At 40.2% G+C, this 23574-nt stretch overlaps 1 protein-coding gene across 4 annotated transcripts in view; it reads left to right on the top strand.

Moving 5' to 3' along the window:
• The window catches only part of SH3D19 (SH3 domain containing 19), a 168494-nt gene that overhangs the window by 132446 nt on the left and 12474 nt on the right, over positions 1-23574 (top strand). For 3 of the 4 annotated variants that reach the window (XM_045798839.2, XM_045798842.2, XM_045798843.2), the window contains 8 exons: positions 3669-3776; positions 7788-7900; positions 12772-12833; positions 14206-14470; positions 16667-16735; positions 16933-17073; positions 20961-21033; positions 23000-23130. In XM_045798839.2, coding sequence (XP_045654795.2) covers positions 3669-3776; positions 7788-7900; positions 12772-12833; positions 14206-14470; positions 16667-16735; positions 16933-17073; positions 20961-21033; positions 23000-23130 — 962 coding nt within the window. The remainder of the gene's footprint in view (positions 1-3668; positions 3777-7787; positions 7901-12771; positions 12834-14205; positions 14471-16666; positions 16736-16932; positions 17074-20960; positions 21034-22999; positions 23131-23574) is intronic. The other variant, XM_045798840.2, reaches the window with a different exon arrangement.

The following is a 23574-nucleotide window of genomic DNA, read 5'->3' as shown; positions in this document are numbered from 1 at the left end:
CATTTCTACTAGTGCTCTTATTTCTGAAGAACAAATTTCCAGAAGTGAGACTACTGGGGTCAAAGGTTAGAACTTTAAACATTTTCATAATACCAGCAATCCAGTTTCCCGCTCGGCAATGCCTGGAGTTCCCAAACATGAGATGCCATTCTTGTTTTATATGTTGCCCACTTACATTTCTTTTAGAAAAAATACCCTGCTCATGAACAGACATAAAAAGTAAACTTCACACTGTGTAGCTAAAGAGATTTGCACACCATCATCAAGATGAAAAACAGGCCTCCGGTTCCACCTTCTTATTGAAGTGATGCTATTTGGCCTCCCCACTAATCTGCACACCTCGTCTGGATTATAGCCCTGGACGGCACGCAGACAGAGAGGCAGATGCTGAGCTCACTGACTCAGTGAGCACAGCTGGGGCAGGTCATTAAACAGACCCACTCCTGCCAAACAGCCCGCCATCCTAGAACACTAAGATTTCCTTGTTTCACTGTATTGAGAAAGAAATTTTTTTTTCCCAGAGACATGTGTAGTAGAATAATTTTACATGATCTGAGTACCAATTATTAAAGAGTAGCTAGTGATATTAAAAATAAAGACCAAGAAAGAGAGAGTGGGTAAACTAGGACACTTTGAATAACTTTGTTATGTAAATTGTATCTATACTACTTCAATTTAAATCCTTTAGGTTAAAAAATAATAACTGGACCCTTCCATGTAATAGGTGAGGTCTGCACAGTGTGCAGGATTTGGGGTGGGTGTCTTGAGGCCAAGAATAATTTGGATACCCCTGTGCTTGGCCCCTCAAGACATTGATTGGTGTCTTTTCTCCTTTCCCTGCCTGCCTTATTCATGCCCTCCCTCCTGGAATGTGAGAGGGTGTAAGTGGTATTCTGGCTCAGAATATAATATGAGTTGGGAAGTAATTGAAGTCATCCCATGCTCAAGATTTTCTTCCCTCTCCACACCCACCCAAAAAGACATTAACTAAAAGCCTATACTAATAACCAAAAGATTATAGGTACCAGAAGCAGCTATTAAAGCAGAAATGCCACTTGAAATGTAGAACGCAGTGAACAGTCACCAGCCTTAATCCTTTTCTTGAATTTTTGGTCCTTTTCCCAACAGAAAACAGAGCCCCGAAAGAATGGGGTGTGACAACCAAGACAGGGGAGGGAGGACAGTCAATTGTCTACCGCAGCTGGGGGGAAGGAAGGTGGGTCCTTGGAAGTCAGTCCAACAAGGGCCAAGGAGGCAGAGCAGAGGGAGAGATGAATAGAAAGGAAAGATAAACACAAAGGAAAGATAACTGTTTCTGTGTTTGAATAAAATGCATACCAGGATTACATAGGGTCTTCAAATTCTTTCACTTTAGCTAGTATCACTCAGAATAGATGAACCTTCAGGGAGTTCACATTCAGGTAATAATTGCAGGAATGGGCTTTAATACAAGTGTACATACCCCTTTTTATCCATTGGCACTGCTGCTTCCCAGAGACCAGGGGCGTATTTTTCAAGTTGGAAGAACTAGTAGAATATGTAAAATGCAGTTGTTGGAAAGTCGAGAGCTCCCCTACCTCACCCCTTGCACTCTTGTTTTATGCTGCTGCCTGCTCCCGTTCTGCCCACACCCGACGTCTCTCTCCCTATGCGCTGCTTTTTCCTTTCCCAGTAGTACTTCTCCTGTGATACACCACACGAACCACCTCCTGTTACACTTAACTTTTTTAGTATCTCCATCTCCCCACTGCAGTGAAAGTCCGTGAGAGCAGTGTTCTTTGCTTGGATCGCTGAAGTAGTCCCAGTACCTAGAGTAGTTTTTGATTTGTAGCAGACAGCCAGTCAGTTTTGAGTGAGCGAAAAAGCAAATTACAAGACAAGATATAAAATCCTGTTTTTCTTGTTTATCAAAATACCTACATAATAATACATGTAATATTATAAAACTATAGGCAGATAAACCAGATTTTCATTATTACTGGAGGGATGGGATTACAGGAGACTTTGCAGCATAGATTTTTTAATGTTTCCCATTTTTAAAATAAATACTACTTTTGAAGTAAAAAATGCTATAACAAAATATAGGATTTAAAAATTTGGTTAGATCTAAAAGAAGGAACTGTGTTTTGTGAGGACGTGGGTTACAGTGGGAGAAAGCTATATTATTACAAAACCCTTTACTTCAAGATTGATATTGGTTTTAATAATCCTGAGTTGGTTTTCTGAACTTAGACAAGACTTGCCTCACTTGTGAGCTAATAGACAAGTTTCCATAAAAGGGTCATCTAATATATTTTGTTTTCTCAATAGCCTGGTAATAATTGTTCTACCTGGTACGCCACCTGAGGGCCATTCCTAGGTGGTAGGTAATAAAATGGGATCATACTTTACCACCATATCACCCCACCTACCACTGTTACTGGCATATGGTAGACGTACATAAGAGAGCAAGTGGCTCGTGAGTGAGTGAGTGAGAATGCCTTTGGTGGCATGTATGATGGCAGGGTTGCCTGGGAGCTGGGGGGAAGGGAAGGTCAGGTATCAGGGCTGAACAGCCTTCTTATCCTTAGGTCAGCTCTTCGCGTGTCCTGAAAAATAGCCGGTCAGCACATGATGCTTATTGAACTACAGCTCATAATCGGCAGAATATGAGTGCTGTTCGTCACAGGAGCTATGCTGTACATTGTTCTTACAGGGAGTATCTCCCTATAATTAAGAGCTGTACAACAGGTGCAGAATTTCAGCATATACTCATTCTGCCTCTTGTAGAATTAGGTGAAGGAGGTCTCAGGAGAGCCTGTGTACTACAGAGAGTATCCTTTATACAGCATTTATTTTATGTTTGCTAATCTATTTTTAGATTACTCAGCTTTAAAAAATTGTATGGTCATTTTCCCAAAGTACTGAAAAGAATATTTGCATTAAAGAAAAAAAAAAAAGACTGTTTCTTTCAGTAAAAAAAAAAAAGAAAGAAAAAAATTGGGTAATTATGTCTTTGTTTAAAATACTTACTCTGAGCATATATTGTCAGTTTTAAATGAATCAGTTAAGATGGAGAAATGCCAAGCCCTGTGCCCTTTTCCCAGATTAAATATTTGAAGGAAGATGTCTTATTTTATTTCCAGGATAAAACACTTTGCATTTTCATGTTAACTGAAGTGTGGCTTTACTAAACGACTGGCGCTCTGCTGGGCACCTGCCCTGTGCCAGGCACGATGCTGGGTAGGATGAGGGCCCTTAGTGAACCTTGTGCGTCCGTTTCCGAGCCAGGTACAGGAGTGTAGGGGAGAAAAGACCTTCTTTCCTAGGGGATCTGGGAGGCCTCACAATAGGAGGGAAATTGGCTCCTCGTTTCAATTGCCCCTCATTTTCAGGCGACACTTATGAAATGATTGTACTCCAGTGAAAGATAGCTTCTACATAATTCAAGATTGTCCTGGATATCTCTCATCAGAGAGGAAGAAAAGCCACATGAATTATTTACAGAGCACCAAGTTATTTCCTTTCATGAGCTCCGACTTTATTTGTGTCTTTGTGAACTGAGATTTTGTTTATCCATGAATAGTTTTCCCTGGGGCATGAAAATATGGCTCTTTAATTATGAATGAGGTTTTTTGTTTGAGTCCGTGTTAACTAAAACATGCAAAATAAACTGTGTTTTTCATTAGATCCCTTTCAGCTCCCCATAAAAACAGAACCAACAAAAGAACGAGCAGTTCAACCAGCACCCACCAGGAAGCCCACTGTGATTCGAATTCCAGCCAAACCAGGAAAATGTAAGCACTAATCGGCCTTCTTTCTTTGCTTCTCCCAAGAGCCTGGGAGAAATATATACTAATTTGTCAATGTCTGCTTTTGAAATTATGTGTAATCGGCCATTTATTATTATTTATAGTCAGAGGACATTTAAAAACAAGTTCTTTTTTTTTTCACAGTTCTTCAGACAATTGATACAGTAAATATGGATTTCATTTGTCTATACCGTTGTCTCTAGGCAGAGAGAATAAAGGGAGACTGAAACTTAGAACAATTGTAGTCTCCTGTTAGTGCCTCGGGTAAAGATAGTGGGAAAGTACAGTTGACCCTTGAACAACACAGGCATGAATTGTGTGGGTCCATTTATATGCAGATTTTTTAAAGTACGGTACTAGAAATGTATTTTCTTAATAATGTTTTCTTTAGCTTATGGTATTGTAAGAATACGGTATGTAATATATATAACGTACAAAGTCTGTGTTCATCAACTATTTATGGTATCAGTAGGGTATTAATAGTTAAGTTTTGGGAGAGTCAGAAGTTACATGTGGATTTTCGGCTGTGCCGGGGTGTCAGCACCTCTAACCGCCATGTTGTTGAGATATCAACTCTAATTGAAACTGATAGCAAATAAAGGTGTATGTGTGTGTCTGGATAGAGCATAATCTAAGTATATGTATGAATTATGTGAAGAGCAGTAACCAAGAATTATAAAAACATAATTATAAAAATTTTTAAAATTAGTGTAACACTCCATTTTGATATTTATTCCTTACTTGATTTTTTTTAACGGTACAATAAATGAAATTTCATCTGAGCTTTTTATAAGGGCTGCAAAGAAATTGATAATACTGTAAGACAGAAGCCAAGCAGGCCAGGCCTGTTTATTTTAGACCCTGGAGATGATTAAAAGGTATAAAAGTGTGTGTACGTGTGCACACACGTGCTTGTACAGTGGGTTCCAGAGCAGTTCGTGGCATTGCTCGGAGTGATGACACGGCCTTTGCCATCAGCTTCTGCTGTCACTTCATTTCATCCAGTGCCTTTGCATAGTCCAGATGCCTCCTTGCCTTTATCTAACAGGAGATGTTGCCACTCCGGTCCTCCTAGTAGCAGATCAAGTGTCCCAGCCCTTCACCTGTCTGTAGCATCGCCAGGGTGTTTCGCAGGCATACCCTGGAATGCCATGAAACCCCTTTAGTTCAGGGGTTTGGTTTTTCTATAAAAAACTATCCAGCAGGATCATACTGGTTTTGGTCTTTTGAGTGTTTTGTTATTAATTGATGGCTCCAAGCCACATAGAAGATTAAACTGAGTTACTATGAAGAATGAGGAGGAGAAAATGTCAAGGGTACCAAATTCTGGTGGGTTCTCGCTTCTTAGGAGGTTATATGGTAGATTAAAGAACTGGTGGTATATTTCTTTTGACAGCATTATATAGCCCACAAATCAGTGGGCTATGTAAGTATCCCAGATGATAGTTCATTGGGTTGCCTGCTTGCTGTTACCTTGTTAAAATGTATTCTGGATTTTAACAGGCATAGTGAAATATGATGATAATAAATATTGCCTGAAGCTCATGTAGATTTTAAGTAATACAATTTTTACGTTTAGATTTATTCTCCAGTTGTATCAGGGTCCCTAAGAACCCCCGGCTTTGATGATCCCTAGAAGGACTCGCAAGACTTAGCATTTAGTTATGTTCACCGCTGTGATTTATTACAGCAAAAGTATACAAAACAGCATCAGCAGTGGGAAACAGTGCATCGGGCAAAGTCTGGAGGAAACCTGGCACAGGCTTCTAGGTGTTCTCTCCCAGGGGAATCCCAAAGGCTATATTTAACTCCCTCAGGAACCAGTTGTGACAACACAGGTGAAATGTTGTCAACCAAGGAAGCTCATTAGACACTCAGTACCCAGGGTTTTTATTAGAGGTTGGTCATGTAGGCACCTCTAGGAATTTTGGCACATTCCATAATTCCATATTCCCAGAAGGAAAGCAGGTATTCAGCATAAACCCTATTCTTTCGTTTTAGCAGTTCTGGGGATGGTGGGAACCTTCCCCAAGTCCCGGGTTCCCAGATGCCAGCCAGGACCAACCCTAGAAGCAGGCCTTTCTAAGGATAAGCAGTCTCAGGCCTGCTATGTTTATTCTTGTCGGCATACTTATAAATTGGATTAATAGTCCTGTAAGGATATATTGAGGAAACACCTTTATTTATTATTCTGACGAAGTTCCAGGAACTGTTAGAAAGTTGGATTCTAACTGCTGTCTATGAAAGAACTGAAGTACCAGTTTCTAGAGCATTATCTATTTATATAAAAACCAGTTCCCCAGCACTGTACTATTGCAGTTATTAAGCAATTCATATGTGCTGTGGAGGGAAAAAAAGTTCCTTGTTTTTGGAAGAACTTGGAATGGTCAGGCGAAGAAAGGAACAGCTTTGTGGTGCAACACTCCTTGGTCTTCTGTGAGCCTGTCAGCTCTTTCTTCTCGGGGCTTGTTTCTTCTGACTAGGATGTCCTTTTGCCAGAGAGGCGCATGGCTCCCTCCTTCACCATTCCTTCGGGCCTTTACTCAAATGGCATTTTTCTCATTGAGACCTCCACTGACCACATGATTTGAAATTGGAAATCTCCACCTACCCCACACACTCATACCTGATAACCCCTATGTCCCATCCTGCCAGTAAGGTATCTCCTCTCTACTTTCATATTATTACTACTTTGTACCCTTAATTGTTCGTCACATCAATACAATATCCTAAGTGATTCATCATTTCCTTAATAAGAAATCTACCAGAGTGAGAGTCTTCAAGATGGCAACTGAGTTGAAATGTTCTGGTGTGTCTTCATTTCCAGAGAAGCCTTGCGTCTTGCTAAGAATGCTTGCCTGTCACTACATCATTGTTTTCCTAGTAACTGGCCTGGGTATTTTCCTCCTTTAGAGAGTGTTTTCCTGCCTGTGGGTAAAATAGGAACCTGACAAATCATCCTCTTGTTTAATGGGTGTTTGATGTGAGATGAGAGCAGAGAATGTTCATTTGAACGAATGAAAAAAAATCCCATCTCCTTTAAGTGCCTAAATCTGTGTAAAAGGTGGCTTTCACCTCCTTTAGTATGTTACAGCCATCCTCTCTCCAGGTATTTTTGCACACAGATTGTAATTAGCTGTCACTAATTAAATCTGATCTAAAATATGTTGGGGAGTATACTATCACTGAGTTCAGGATGTAGTTTGGATATAAAGATATTGTTTGTTAAAAAGAAGGCAATTAAGTCCATTAATCTGGAGCTAATGAATTAGAAAACACATTTAATTATTTGGGTGGGTGAAGTCTGGATACATGACTTAGTAGGAAGCAGCATGCCGTATTACAGTGAGCACAGGCTTCAGGGTTCAAAACCCCGGATCTGACAGTTACTAGCATTAAGACCTTGGATAGCTTAGGTATTTTCTCCTCAGCGTTGGTTTCTCCATCTGTAAAATGCGTAAGTTATTATCTAGCATAGTGCTGTCCAGTAGGACTTTCTGCAGAGATGGAAATGTTCCGTAACGGTGCTGTCCATTATGGTAACCACTAGCCATATGTGGCTCCTGAGCACTTGAAATGTAGCTCGTGCAGCCGAGGAACTGAATTTTTAATTTTGTGTAAGATTTAAGTTTAAGTCACCACACGTGACGACTAGCTAGTGAGCTGTGCAGATCTAGCGCATAGGTAGACCTTGGTTGGAGAAATGTATAGCAACAAAATGCCTTAACTTAGTGCCTGGTTCTCAAAAACGCTGGCTGCTATGATAATTATTTAGTATTATTTTTACTCTATACAACATTCAGTAAAACTAACTGACGTCTACTCACCTCTCAGTTTTCTGAGGTTTCCTAGCTCTTTCTCATTTACTTGGCTGTCCGTTCCTTGTGCGGATCTTTTATGATAGCCATTTTCCTAAGGAACCAACCTGCAATCGTTCCATCCTTCAGAATCCCCAAGGCCAGAAATTATTGATGAATTACTTCTGTTTTTTTCCAGGTTTACATGAGGATCCACAAAGCCCACCTCCTCTCCCTACTGAAAAACCTATTGGAAACACTTACAGTATGGTATCTGGAAAACTCAGTATTGTTGACAGAACTAGGAACTTGGTAAGTGGTCCTTAAAATTGTCTTAGCTAGAAGACCAAGCTATGAGCTAATTTTAAATACTCAGCTGACGTCTGAATTATTTTACTACTGGTCACATAAAGACTTCTGTTGCAAACTGGTTTTAAGCCCCATATACTTAATGTGATGTTCAATATTTTTAAAATTCCTGTAGAACAAAAGAATTAGGCCAATTCATTGTACTTCATCATAAAATAATTTGTCCTATACTAACATAATGACATTATCTTTTAAATGGCACTAATGATGAGGAAGTTATTGAAAATCTCTAAAAATCTTTAATATTTGTGGGGCGCCTGGGTGGCTCAGTCGTTAAGCGTCTGCCTTCGGCTCAGGGCGTGATCCCAGCGTTCTGGGATCGAGCCCCACATCAGGCTCCTCTCCTGGGAGCCTGCTTCTTCCTCTCCCACTCCCCCTGCTTGTGTTCCCTCTCTCGCTGGCTGTCTCTATCTCTGTCAAATGAATAAATAAAATCTTTTAAAAAAAATGGATCTGGGAATCATCCTTTAAAAAAAATCTTTAATATTTGTGGAAATAGTCTAGTTATCAGTTTTTATTTAAAATATCCAACTAGGGACATCATAATTTTAAGATAATTACCCTAAGAATTTGTTAATCTGAAATTAAAGGAGAAGTTATTTCTTAAATAAATAGTACTTCACCATGTACTTGTTAACAGTGGTAGTCAGCAAGTTTTAAATATGTGTATATATATATTTTTTCCAACCTCAATGCCATTTCCCCATACTGTTTGTAATTCCCATATGCTAGATAATCTTTTAAGATTTGTTTAAAAAGAGACCAGTTCTTAACAAGTGTTGGCAAGGATGTGGGGAAAAGGTAACCCTCTTGTGCTATTGCTGGGAATGTAAACTTGTGCAGCCACTGTGGAAAACGGTGTGGAGGTTCCCCAAAAAATTAAAAACAGAACTACCATATGATCCAGCAATTTCACTTCTAGGTACTTATCTAAAAAAAAAAAATGAAGACACTAATTCAGAAAGACATATGCACCCCTGTGTTCAGCACAGCATTGTTTCCAGTAGCCAAGATAGGGAAGCAACCTAAGTGTCCATCAGTAGATTAATGGGTAAGGAAGATGTGCTATATATGTACGATGAAATATCACTCAACCACAAAAAAAGATGAAATCTTTCCATTTGTGACAACATGGATGAACCTAGAAGGTATTAAGCTAAGTGAAATAAGTCAGGCAGAGAAAGACAATTACTACATGACTTCACTTATATGTGGGATCTAAAAACCAAAACAACAAAATAGGAACAGACTCATAGATACAGAGGACAAACTGATGGTTGCCCGGGCGGGGGGGGGGGGGGCAATGAGTGAAATAGGCGAGGAGGTATAGGAGGTACAGTCTCCCAGTTATAAAATAAATAACTTGTGGGGGTGTAATATGCAGCATAGGGAATATATGGTCAGTAATACTGTTACAATTTTGTATGGTGACAGATGGGAACTAGACTTACTGTAGTGCCTGTTTTATAATGTATATAAATATCAAATCACTATGTTGTACACCTGAAACTAATACAATATTATATGTTAATTATTCAATAAAAAATAAAAATTAAAGAACAAAATGAAAAAATTTTAAGGAACAAATTCTTAATATCTTTGAACCAAATTTTCAGTTCAAATTTCATCATTGTTTTACACTGTGCATTAACTATGCTTATTATACACGCAAACCCATCTAATCATCTAGTGAAAAGATATTTCTTTGAAGGAGACATTAAATTGAATTAGCCAATATCAAGTTAATGAGATTTTCCTGTAGGCTGAACTAAAATTTAGTGATCATTTGCATTTTCAAAGTACTTGGTAATAAATTTTTATTAAAACTGGGCCAAGAAAGCCCAAAAGGGGATGATAGGGTCCCTACAATACTGTTGTTGAATAGAAAATCCCAGATTTCCATGGAGGAAAATTTACTTGAGAAGGTTACTGGCTTCTGCTCTAAAGGGTTGTAAAGGAGAGTGAGGGGATGATGGGCAGGCATATATATCCTTCATGAGGTATGTCGTGGGCTTTTGTAAACCATAAAGCTCTATTAAAGTATTAGGTAGTATTGTATTTGGTGTTAAGCAGATCACAAAGCAACTCCCACATTTTAGAAAAACAACAAAAGGAAGTTAGAATAAACTAAACCATCTGGAGAAGTACTGTAATCATAATTGTACCTCACATGAACAGGAAAATCCTGTCCTGCACTGTTTACGTAGGAGGGCCAAAGCATTCTGTGTTGTCATACTGGGTCCGAAAGCAAGAAGAGATAAGAAACAGACCACAAGTGGAACGAGTTGGCTAAAGTCACCATATAGATTTCCAGGGCCAGGAAGTCAAATCTATGCCTGAGAAATTCCTTTTGTTTGAGAATTACAATTACTGAATGAATATTAGACCAGAGACCATAAAGCCTTCAGGTGTCGGGGAGGGTCTCTAGAGTGATTATTTCAGCAGTGTCATTACCTATGAGGAGAGGCCTGGTCGTTGCCAAATGTGTCTTCTGATGAGGCACAGGACCAAAAAAACCTCTCTACTATTTCTCCTGCCCTGAGAGCCAGGGAGCTTTCCATCCTAGGAAAAGATGACTGTGTTACAAAATCTCACAAGGGATTCTAGGGTAAGGAATATTAGGAGCCCCAGGAGCAGGAACAGATGCATCTCTGTACCCTGTTCTCACGGTGGGAACTCAGGGCTTCCAGACCTTCCCCCAAGGAGGCCACCAGCCAGTGCAGGAGGAAAGTCAGGAGACGCCACCTGGTGTGCGTAAGGAACCCAGGCGGTAGTGCAGACTGGCCGGTGAATCCAGGGCCGAAGAGGTGGCCGCCGTTCCTGGAGAAGGAAGAGAAGGAACATCTATGAAAGCTGCTCAGTAATTCAGCAGACAAGAGTACCTCCTGTCTTTAGAAATTCAGCAGCAAACAGGGGAATCATTTTGAGGTTAGAATGTAAGAAGCCATTCCGAAGCAGATGAACAAAAAAGATGGCATCTGCAGGGGCAGTACGAGCAGAAAGAGCGGCTTTGCCAGGAACTAGAGTGCTTATCCAGACACATCAAAGCCAAAGTTCAGAGATGTCGGAGCTCCAGAAAAACTGCAACAAGCAGATGCAGAGAGGCTCTAGTTAGGTGTGGAATATTGAAGAGGAGGAAATCTCTAATCAGTAATCTTCCAAAGACTGTTGTCGGAACCCGGACACAAAGCTAGACTTAAGCAAACATGAGGACGGTGGCCCTTGCAGGAGCCAGTCCCCTCTTCTGAGTATTTACTTGTGCAGGACGCAGCAGTGCCTTCACTGCATGCCTGATGTCCCCCCCGCCTTTTTTTTCCTGATTTAAAATTTTCTCATTTAGAAAACCTGAGAAACTAAAAAGATACTTAAGATCCTCCATAAAAATAACACTACTGAGAAAACTACAGCTAGTATTTGATGCAAGATTAGGATTATATGGTGTGTAGTTGTTAAACTACATCACCTATAACTTTGTCAAATTTCTACATCTATATTTTTTAATTTGCCCTTCCCTTCATTGTTATCTAACAACTGTAATTTTGAGAAAACCATTAAGAGTTCCTGCGTATCTACTAGATTGTTTTTGTTTGTTTGTTAATCTTAAAAATGGCCAAAGATGGGAGTTTTTCAACATCATAGCAGTATTTGTCAGTGGGGGGAGTATGGGCAGCAGTGTATTTATAAGGCATGAATTAGACTGTGGAATATTACAGGGTTTATGCGCTGGTGACTTGCCTCGCTACATTAACTGAACTCATTAGTGAAACCAAGTTTTAAGGGCAAGCTTAATTTGTTTTTAAAAATGGAATTTTGAAACATACTTAAATGATCGCAGTTATTGGCAATTAATCATTTGGTACTTAAGGAAAAGTTAATATTCAGTTTGAATTAAAGCACCGTGGAAGTGAGTTTTAACTCATTTATAAGGTGAAAAGGAGGAAAACAGTCTAAATTAGCCCAAAGAACCCCAAGCAACAGTTCAGTCTCCCTTAAAAAAAAAAAAAGGCAGTGTGCGTTTAAAGGGCTAGCATTTCCCATGTATTGTACTCATTTCCTAATCCTTGGGCTACACCATGCTTGAGGAACCTGTTAAAACAGCACAGTTCGATTGCTTTCCCCTAAAGGAATCTTCCTGTTGTTCTCCACACTTCGAATTTTCCCCCTCTGCTCTTAGGCTCATACATTCCTGCTCTGCCTGTCTTTTCTTTTTCGAGTTATCCCCCTTTACCCTTTCTGCTTTCCTGGGCCTTTTCTATTCCTCTTCACATACCATCTTTTCAGACCATCCCTTAAGCTTCTTTTATGTTTTACCTCCTCCTGGTTCAAGAGCCACCGCTCAAAGTATAAACCACCCAGTGATGAGAGAGCTGCCTGTTCGAAGCAAAACAAACTAATCACCACCTCACTTATTATATGTTTAAACCGAGGAGCAGTGCATATCTTATGTGTTGTCATGGGATAAATAAAGGCCATATATTTTTTTAATTCCCCACAGTGTCTGCTTAAATTGCTACCATATGTGATTTAAACATCATGATCTCAGCAGCATCCTTCGTACCTTGTGAGCCTGCTGGCTGCATAACCATGCAGTACAGTCGTTTGGGCTGCGGTCCACACCAGCAGACCCCCGGTCTCCTGCTTTCACTGGAGCAAGTAATGAGTTACTCTTGATTGAGACTAAAAACTCCGAAGCTGCTCTCTGTAACTCGGCTACATTTCCCCTTAGAGATCTAGCCAGAAAGCTGTCCACAATTCCTTTTGACAAGCTCCTGTTTCAGATTAACCTTAACTCAAGCATTCTCTGATAATTGTAGGACTCTGACCACACGGGTCACACAGGAGGTTCCGTGCGAGGACCCCCAAGGTTGCCACCAAGGTAAGTGAAGTGTAGGAAACTTTATAAAAAGTAAATAAAAGGGCTGCCTGGCTCCTCAGTCAGAAGAGCATGTGACTTTGATCTCGGGGTCGTGAGTTCGAGCCCCACAGACATTACTAAAAAAAATTAATAAATAAGCTTTTTTTTCTTTTTTTAAAAAGGGTAAATTAGAGAAAAACTAATGATTCAGAGACTGGACTCTCTTTTCTGTCATCAAAACTGAGTGTTGGGATGCCTGGGTGGCTATTCGGTTAAGTGTCTGCCTTTGGCTCAGGTCATGATCTCGGGGTCCTAGGATTGAACCCTGTGTCAGGCTCACTGCTCAGCAGGGAGCTTGCTTCTCCCTCTGCCTCTCCCCCCACAATGTTCTCTCTCTCTGTCTCTAATAAATAAATAAAATCTTTAAAAACAAACAAAACCGAACTGAGCGTTGTTGGTCTTAGACCTTTTGGAGATGCATGAACTCACAAATTCACCCAGACCACTAACTAGCATAGTCTGCTTCCCACAGCAGGTTGTAGGAGTCCCTGCTCTTCCTTTTAACACAGTCCAACAACCCACAGAACACAAACATGGATCTTTATTACTTTACTTCAATTAAATGAACAAGACTCCTTTCTGAACCTAAAGCAACTCCACTTCTGGAATGTGTACATTCACACACACGTGCACACACGCTCCCTGTTACGAGAAACCAGCCTGGATTTTGGAAGTATCTCCAAAGGGAGACAGGTTTTGTGAGCTCAGAGGTTACCTGCCCTCCTGAGTTCCAGGGCTGTTTGAACAAAAAGCTGTGATGCTATTGGAATATGATACTATGTTGGAAATTATCATAGGGATTGAGGGACAGCTTTCAAAATAATAGTTGTCTTATCCCATTTTCAGAACTAGCTTTCTTTATATTAATCTAAATTAAGGTTTTAATAATAATTCCTATAACACGAATATTGGGGGAATCTGATGTTCCTTTTCTAATTATGTATAAGACCCTATCAGATATACCTGATACCTTCTTACTAGCTTCTCATCTGAGACTTTGGTAGAAAGTGCTTAGTCTCCTGAAGTAGTCATGGCGTGTTTCAGAGTAAATGGGGCCTTAGAGAGCTCATGATAGTAAATGCTTGTTTGTCTGAAACCAATGAATCTCTCGTGCAAGATAAGAGGAAGCTGGAGCATCATGGCATTTCCTCTAATAATATAGTGTTTAATGCAGCAGCCATTTGCTCAAAAATAGCATACCCTGCATGTTTTAGTAAATTATGTTACACCAGCAGAAAGCTGTGTGTGTGTGTGTGTGTGTGTGTGTGTAAGAATAAAACAGGACCCTAATACCGATCAAACACAGACTCACAACTACCATGTCGACTTTCAGACCTGTAAATGGAAAAGTTCCACCAGCTCGCCAACCTCCTCCCAAGGGAGCCCCCGAGAGACCACCTCCCCCCAAACTTTCTGCAACCAGAGCATCCAATAAAAAACTGCCTTTTAATCGGTCTTCTTCTGACATGGATCTTCAGAAAAAGCAAAGTAACTTGGCATCTGGACTCTCGAAAGCCAAGAGTCAAGTCTTTAAAACTCAAGATCCGGTGCTGCCCCCGCGACCCAAACCAGGACACCCTCTCTACAGGAAATACATGGTAAATGGAGCTTTTAAAAATGTCTCTGGTCAAACGGTTTGTCCTAAAGTATATAAAAGACCTGTTATTCCTTAGAAAAAGATGATGAGACAAATGTGGAATTGACCCTTGACACCAAGAAGGGTTTGGATAAGTAGGCCAGAGTGAGACCTAGGTCTTTAAAGCAGGGTTTCGTTATTAGAAGAAGTATAGGAAGTGGAAGTAGGGCAGACAGGGATTGTAACCTGCTGTCTGGCTTGACCAAACAGAAACTGAAAAACCTGACCCAGTGGGTTACACTGATGGGAGGAGCTCTGACAGATACTATAGTTCGTAACTTGATACAGTTTGTATCTTACAGCTACCTTGCCCGCAGACTAAAATTTAAAGTGCAGAAGGGAATGCCTCATTAGAATGGATGGTTTTTCCCTCACTTTCCCCTTTTGTAAACCTAATCACCACGGCCCATTTAATAGTCACCAGTTAGAAGTTTTTAATCAATAATCAAGATCGTTGAGGTATTAATTTTTTCTCTTTGAATTTTTTTTTTCCTTCATCATGTGACTTTAAACATGTGTCCATTTCCCATACTTGAAAACAGAGCTAATGTGCTGTCTCTACTTTGGTCAGGTTAGCCTGATAAAATGCAAAACAAATGAAAATAAGGAGAACAGAACTGTTTGCACTTTTTAAACAATTATATGACAGTGGCTTTTAACAAGGACAGCAATTAATAATTTGATGTTCTACATTTCCATAACTATGTGGGGAAACTGTTTCCACCTTAAGTCACTTAGTTTCTAATCCTCCTAAGTGAAGGGTATAGACAGGTAAGAAAGAGGTAGTATACCCATTTTCATTTTCATTTAAGCTGATGAAATTCTAACTGCTAAAACCCAGGGGTGTTCTTTGACTTTAAAATAATAAGAACAGTGGCTGATGTATTGAGTCCTTACTATGAGCTAGATACTGTTCAAAATGCTTTATGTGTATTAAATAACTCATTTATTCCTCACACCAACCCTGTGAAGTAAATACTGTTAATGATCTCTATTATACAAATGAGGAAAATAAGACACAGGAAGGTTAAGGCATTTGTTCAGGGTCACAAAGCCTGAATGGTAGAGCTGAGATTCGAACATGGGTCAGCTGGCTCTGAGCCCATGCTCTCAGCCATTAAGCCGTACTATAAGAGTAGTGTTACTAGCTGTAAAGTCTCTACTTTGGACATTCCATGCTAAAAGTCTCATTCAGGAAGAGCCGTATTTTGCGTATGGTTCTTAGCATAGCTGTATAATGTCAATAAAACCTTTGGATAGCTCAAATTAAAAAATTCAAAATAATAGTCTGTTAGAGTAGTAAGTCTCGTTATGAAATAATTATTCAAATATATCATTTTTTCCATGGCCATCCTTTCATTAAATTGCTAGTCAGGAATCTTGTTACTTTGAGAGCCTGGGAATCAGTAGCACCCAACCCAGCCTTCCAGGGCCACGCATCCTTGCACTCTGAGTCTTTGCTCCTGAGTGAGCAAAGGGCTCAGGCAGCCTCCCTTTACTTGATGGAAGTAAGCCTGTGTGCTCACATTTCCTGGGTATACTTTTTATATTTTATGGGCCCTCTGACCTGCACTCATCAGCCAGAATTTACCAAGGCTGGGGACAGAGTCCTCTAGCCAGGGTGGGGTGCAGACATAAGAGCTGCCCTAAGATCAGATAGCTGAGTCGACCAGGAGGTGACTGGGGTCAGGCAGTGACCTAGGTTTAACTGGACACCTGGTTCCAGAGAGACTAGGAGAAAATGAGATTCAAGGCAAATGGTAGCAGTGGGTGAAGCACTACAGAGGAGGCTCCAGTGCCCCATCAACCTTCAGAAGACGGCCATTGAGGACCCTGTATGAAAGACCTGTCCCGACAGACTGTGAGGTCGGGTGCTGAGCATTGATCCAGATGCTCAGGAGACTTGGTGGGCCTTGTCCTATGGAACAGAACTTCCAGGGTGTGGTGGTTAAAGCCATCGTCCTGTGGGCTCACAAGGACTGTGAGGACCCATGAGAAATGGCAGGCCCCACCAGATGGAGAGCTTGAGGAAGCCAAGCAGAGTCGAACTGCTAGGGAAGTTGTGCTTTAGGCATACATGCGAAATCGCTACATTTAATCAACAGCTTAGAGGAGGTTATTTGATTGCGAATAATCCTTTTATGGGTTTGTGTTTAAGCTGTCTGTGCCTCACGGAATTGCCAATGAAGACATTGTCTCCCAGAACCCTGGAGAACTCTCCTGTAAGGTAAAGTAGAGCTCTTTCTTTACTGACTAATGTAAAAAAAAAAAAAAAAACAAAAAAAAAACAAAAAAAAACCACTGGCCTCTATTACTGCTTTACACATTATTAAATGCTTTAGGCTCCAAAGATTAAAATGCGAAAAAAGTAATAATGTTTTATTAAATAATAATTGCCTCAGAGTGTGGTATTGTGCCTTACAGCGTGGGGACGTACTTGTGATGCTGAAGCAGGCCGAGAGTAATTACTTGGAATGCCAGAAGGGAGAAGATACTGGCAGAGTTCACCTGTCTCAGATAAAGATTATCACCCCACTTGATGAGCATCTTAGAAGCAGACCAGACGTAAGGAATTAATAGTGTACAGCTCTCCTTCGACACGTGGCAGCACATTTCATAGAACTATTAATTATGTCTCATCCTCCGGTTTTTATGAGCACGTTTATTTTAACCAGAGTAGAAATTACGGTAGCGTTTTATTTCATTTTAAGGATAAATTACTTCTGAAAGACTTGCCAGCGCCACGCTAATCACTTTGCTGCACAGAATGACTACCATGTGTTGCGCCTTCTTCGTCTCATGCTGACGTGCAGCAAGCGCAGCACTCAGTCGTTAATTTTCAACCGTGAGAGCTGTTTATTTTTGAAATAATGTAAACATGTTTACCAAAGTGCCAGAGATTAGTTTTCTACCAGAATGGATAATTATTTTTAAGGGGGCCCTTTAAATGCTGAGTCTGACATTAAGAAGCACTTCCCTTTAAAATTTAAGCTTAGCATAAACCTCATTTCTCTGATCATAGCTCAAGATAATGCAATGAAATGTAACCCAACAACCCCAAGTCCAAGTGTAGGCCTCTTGTGGAGCCTGGGAGAAGGCAGTGGTTGTCGAAGGTCGTGTGTTCAGCAGGAGAAATAGCGCTGCATGGTTTATAGAGGTGTCTTTGTAAAAGAGCTTCTTGGGTTATCCGGTTAGATATTCACTGTCTGTTAGTTAATGTGGCACACATGAAAAATAGTGGCCACCTGTCATCTAACGCAAGGCAAGTATCTGGTTTGTCGTTTGTCCTAGTTTTCAAAATCTAGTCCAGTTCTTTCTTCTTAGAGGGCAGTTTATCTCTTGAAGTTTGCTAAGAAACGTAAAAATTGGTATTTTGGAGAGCAGAGAAGATAGGTGTTAAACTCATCACACCTGGGATACTGAAATTCCAACTTTAGTCCAGTCCACACGGGGAAAGTTCCCCTGTTGCTCATTTTCTCTTAGTTTTGGTGTAGCAGTATCCATCTGTCACAGCTGTCCTTCCTCTCTGAGAACACACTGGTGGGTAATAGTGCGAGTCGTACTGCCAAAAACTTTCCTTGATAAAACAGAAGCTAAAAAAAATGAGAAGTTATTCTTTTATAACAGTCCAAAGTTTTTTCCACTTTATTTTTTTAATATTGATTTATTTAAGAGAGATAGCAAGAGAGAGCAAGAGCAGGGCGGGGAGAGGGAGAAGCAGGCTCCCCGTTGAGCAGGGAGCCCAACGCGGGGCTCGACCCTAGGATCACAGCCCACGCTCAACTGACTCAGCCACCCAGGAGCCCCAGTTTCTTCCATTTTAAACATTACCTTCCAGGGCGCCTGGGTGGCGCAGTCGTTAAGTGTCTGCCTTCAGCTCAGGGCGTGATTCCAGCGTTCTGGGATCAAGACCCACATCGGGCTCCTCCGCTAGGAGCCTGCTGCTTCCTCTCCCACTCCCCCTGCTTGTGTTCCCTCTCTCTGGCTGTCTCTCTCTGTCAAATAAATAAATAAAATCTTTAAAAAATAAAATAAAATAAAATAAACATTACCTTCCTTTCCCTTCTACCGTAGACTTAAAGACACCTGGCCTCCATCGGCCAACTACTGGTAATACCAAAATGAAGCCCCCTTTAGACTCTGGGTTCATGGTTAGCATTCCATTTTTTAGAAAAATAAAACTTACCTATTTGTAAGCGTAGGTTTAGGGTAAGGATTTCGAAAAATGAGTTCCGCTCTCCCCTCCCTTAGTAAACAGAACATCGTGGTCATTAGCCTTTGAGGCTGAACGTCTCAGATCATGGGGAGAGTGGGAGATGGTTACCTAGTGCCTCATTGTGAGCACAGATTATGTCCCAGGGAGCTGGGTTTCAGTTCACCATACATCACCCCAGGTGGTTCTTTAACCTCTCTAAACTTCCATTTTTTTTAATGTGAGAAATAGTTACGATAACTCCACAGAGTTTTTTTTAGAATTGATTTATTGTATGATTCCATTTATATAAAAGTGCACAAGAGGTAAATCTGGAAGGTAGTGTAGTGGCTGCCTGGGACCACGGGGAGGGAGCAGGGGGAGTGACTGCTAATGGGGAGGGGTTTCTTTAGGGAGTGATAAAAATGGTCTAAACTTAGATTTGGTGAGAGTTGCACAATTCTGTGAATTTGCAAAAACTAGGTACACTGTAAGTGGGTGGATTTTATGGTCTGTGAATGCTATCTCAAAGATGTTTAAGGACTTAGAAGAGCTAATTAACACATATAAGGAAGGTGTTTAACCTGGTGAGTGGTGCATCGTGAGTAAATACTGAATATTAGCATTTTTTATTACTCATTGGTAGCAGCAATTATAGTCCTGTTAGAGCTTTGGAACATATTCGATTTACCTGCCAGACACCCACCCTGATGGTGTGGTCTGAGTCGTACTGACCCCTTGTGGCCGACCCTCTGGAGCGGCTTGTCTTGGCCCTCAGCTGCCAGGCCAGGTTGATAGCAGCATTGCTGGGGAAGTCTTTGCATTGAAGACGGACAAGGGAAACTAATTGGGAGGTTCAAGTTACTGTCCCCCGTCTTCTACCCTCCCAGGCTTGGTTATGTTCAGATTGTTGGGCCCTTTGAAGATTCTGTTTGTGTTTGGTGTGGGATAAGCCTCTGGCTTGATTTTTTCCAAATGGATAGCCATTGTAGCCTGACATCATTTACTGAATGACATCATTTACTGAATGATGAATTCATTATATGAATGACATCATTTACTGAATTCCTTTGCCACAGACATAAATAAAAAAAAAAAAAGAAAACCACCCATACACACGTAATAATTTTTTAAAGCCCCTCCAGACTGCAAATACCTCACAGTTCCTTTCCATAATTCCTAAAATTCCCATCATGCTCATTTATTTAGAGAAAAGCACTGAGCAGCTTCCAAGAAAGTATCAGGGTTACTTTGGTAAGCTAGTGTAGTGAGCTGCCATTGACCACTGCGTCTTGGCCTAAATTAGTATTTCTGTTTACCTAGCTTGAGAGGATACAGCATGCCCCTCCAGGGGGCATTTTGGTTAAAAGATGAGGTGATCAGTCTGCCTTCATTCAGTTCACAGGTTTGTGAGTGTTAAAGAGTTTAAAGTTAGAACTCCAAATAATACCATTTAGTCAGATTAGATGATGATGATGATAAGCCTGACTGTTCATATTAAACTAAGAATAAGAGCCGCTTGTCAATGAGAAAAGGTCGCTCTTCAACTTTACTCACTCCCCTAGCCAATCTAAGAAGTTGGCTACGTGGGTAGAGAATACTGAATTCTCTTTGCTAATTTACTTAGAATTACTGTTGAATAAACCATTTAGATTAATAGAAAATCCGGGTGAGGCATGGGAGGTAGTGTCATTGGCCTTCAAGTTAGAGAAAGCATTCAGTTAAGTGGTAATAAATGAAATAGATTTTACTTTTTGTGAATTACACTTTTGTGGAAGTCATTAGCTCTTTTCATTATGAAAGGCAAGAGTATAAATTGCAGAGTTTTCTTCTTTTACCATTTTAATGAAGACTCAACTTTTAAGGCTCTGTTCTTGAGATTTAGTACTGACCGTAATTTAAGGAAAAAGCGACCTTGGCAAGGTACACAGATCAAAAACCACACTTCAGAGTAGAATGGTACCAGTTTTTTAAAAAATAAAATAAAAAGTTAATTCCCTTTTATTTTTTACTCTCTTGGTTTCAAAAAAATGCTGGGGGATATTACAGTAGTTATTTCTGTCCTCCCTTGGCAAGGACACATGCCTTTTCAACTTGATAATAATTCCCTTGTTTGGCTCAACTGTGTGGTTTGCATCTTGTACTCAGAATGTAATTGTGTCAAGAGGATTCTAATGAGAAAAGAAAATGGTCTCAGAGTGAATAGCAAATCCAGCATCCATCCTGCACACTTCATTCACAGCCCTGTTTTCCCCCTCAGGATCCAAACCATGTTCAGAAGCCTGTTGACAGTAGTGCCCCTCATGCTGTTGTCCTTCATGATTTTCCAGCAGGTAAGCACATAAATAATCAAGTGCTAGAGCCTTAGAATCCCCAGGCAGTCATCTTCCCCGAGTTAACCTCTCAAGGACATCTTCATTTTCTGTGCCAACAGATTTCTGGATTGGAAAGGTCATCTTATCTATCACCCTGCCTTCAGGAAGGGTCGATCGTACCCAACCATTCCAGAGAGCTTAGCTGCATTCCCTTGCCTTTGAAACTCCCTGTGAGAGAGAGTGAGGGGAGGCAGAGAGAGGGGGAGAAGCCCTTACAACGAACAAATAGCAAATTGCCTACCAATTGTAAACTTTTTACTCTTTAAAAACAGTGCATACCAATTAACAGTTAATAATGAAATTAATTCTAATTTAATAAGTGAAATGATTTTCTCCTAAGAGTTGCAAAACCTGCATACATAGCTTAGCTATTACTTACGAGATGAAAATACACATTTTTTATAATCAATTTTTATTTTTTTAATTTTTTTTTGATGTAAAGTTCGATGATTCATTAGTTGCGTGTAACACCCAGTGCACCATGCAATACGTGCCCTCCTTACTACCCATCACCAGACTATCCCATTCCACCACCCCCCTCCCCCCTGAAGCCCTCAGTTTGTTTCTTAGAGTCCATAGTCTCTCATGTTTCATTCCCCCTTCTGATTACCCCCCTTTCTTTATCCCTTTCTTCTCCTACCGATCTTCCTAGTTCTTATGTTCCATAGATGAGAGAAACCATATGATAATTGTCTTTCTCTGCTTGACTTATTTCACTTAGCATTATCTCCTCCAGTGCCGTCCATGTTGCAGCAAATGTCGAGAACTCGTTCTTTCTGATAGCTGAGTAATATTCCATTGTATATATGGACCACAACTTCTTAATCCAGTCATCTGTTGCAGGGCATCTCGGCTCCTTCCACGATTTAGCTATTGTGGACAATGCAGCTATGAACATTGGGGTGCATATGGCCCTTCTCTTCACTACGTCTGTATAGTTGGGGTAAATACCCAGTAGTGCAATGGCTGGATCATAGGGTAGCTCAATTTTTAACTTTTTAAGGGACCTCCACACTGTTTTCCAGAGTGGCTGTACCAACTTGCATTCCCACCAACAATGTAGGAGGGATCGCCTTTCTCCACATCCTCTCCAACAATTGTTGTTTCTTGCCTTGTCAATTTTTGCCATTCTAACTGGCGTAAGGTGGTATTTCAATGTGGTTATGATTTGAATTTCCCTGATGGCTAATGATTTTGAACATTTTTTCATGTGTCTGTTAGCCATTTGTATGTCATCGTTGGACATATCTTCTGCCCATTTTATGATTTGTTTATTTGTTTCTTGTGTATTGAGTTTGAGAAGTTCTTTGTAGATCTTGGATACCAGTCTTTTATCTGTAGTATCATTTGCAAATATATTCTCCCATTCCGTGGGCTGCCTCTTTTTAAATACCTTTTATATCCAAGATTACAAAACTACAAATAAACTCCTGATTTAATACCTCTTTTCATCTACTCGGTAGACTGATTTTTATTTTAGTGTGAGTACATTTGCTTGCTAAAGAGCTGTAGTAGTCCCTTAGTTAATATTTTGAGATTAAAATGATTTTTAAGCATGATTGAGAATAATAAGAATATTATACCATGTCTATAAAATCTTTCATTGTTCAATACGTATTCAGCAAAGGGTTTATATCGGCCCAGTAGGAACCATTGGCCAGCACAATTTTTTTTTAACCATTTCCTATCTATCAATACATGGTAAATGCATCTGATTTGGTCTTTAAAGAGGAAGCTCGTAATAACAATATCCCCCCAAAAAGAATATATTTTTTAAGTCAATTTGATTGGGGTAATCTGTTCTCAGAATCAGTAGAACATACTGCCTCAGTGGACAGAAGTAAATGTTACTTTGTGCTCTGCTTTAATCAAATCAGCAACCAAGAGAATTCATCATATACATAATTACAATTTTATGTTACAGAGCAAGCTGATGATTTGCACCTCACTTCTGGAGAAATTGTTTATCTTCTGGAAAAAATAGACCCAGATTGGTATAGAGGGAAATGTAGAAACCAGACTGGCATATTTCCTGCCAACTACGTCAAAGTAATTGTAAGTGGGTAGTGCTGGTTTAAATTTGTCGTATTTTCTGTGGGTTCTGTGTAACTTGCAATTCGGGAAGAAAACAGAAGCCTAGTTTCTTATATTCTAGTTCACGCTCTTCCATTGATGCATCTGGTATTTGGAAAATTCAAAAAATGAAAGTTTGTTCAACTAGATAATGATTAATAATTATTATATTATATGGAGTATTAGAACTTAATGCCTAAATGCGTCTGAAACCCTAAGGTGGAAAATGACTGCAGGTCACCTAGCAAACCAACTCGGAGGTGTGGGTAGGCACTAAACAATAAATATTAACTCTTTGAAACCTTTAGTAAACAACAATTAAATAGTACCAGATAGTCCCAAAGGAATGTTCCCTGAGGTTATGGTACCACATACATTTCACTTTTGGTTTCTTTCATCCTTTCCATTCCCATTTATTTCCATCAT

This window comes from Ursus americanus, chromosome 13 (assembly GCF_024610735.1).
Source record: "Ursus americanus isolate L20-20 chromosome 13, mUrsAme1.1.p, whole genome shotgun sequence".
In the NCBI taxonomy this organism is placed as follows: domain Eukaryota; kingdom Metazoa; phylum Chordata; class Mammalia; order Carnivora; family Ursidae; genus Ursus; species Ursus americanus.
The sequence above is the reverse complement of the archived record's forward strand: the minus strand, read 5'-3'. Positions and strand labels throughout refer to the sequence as shown.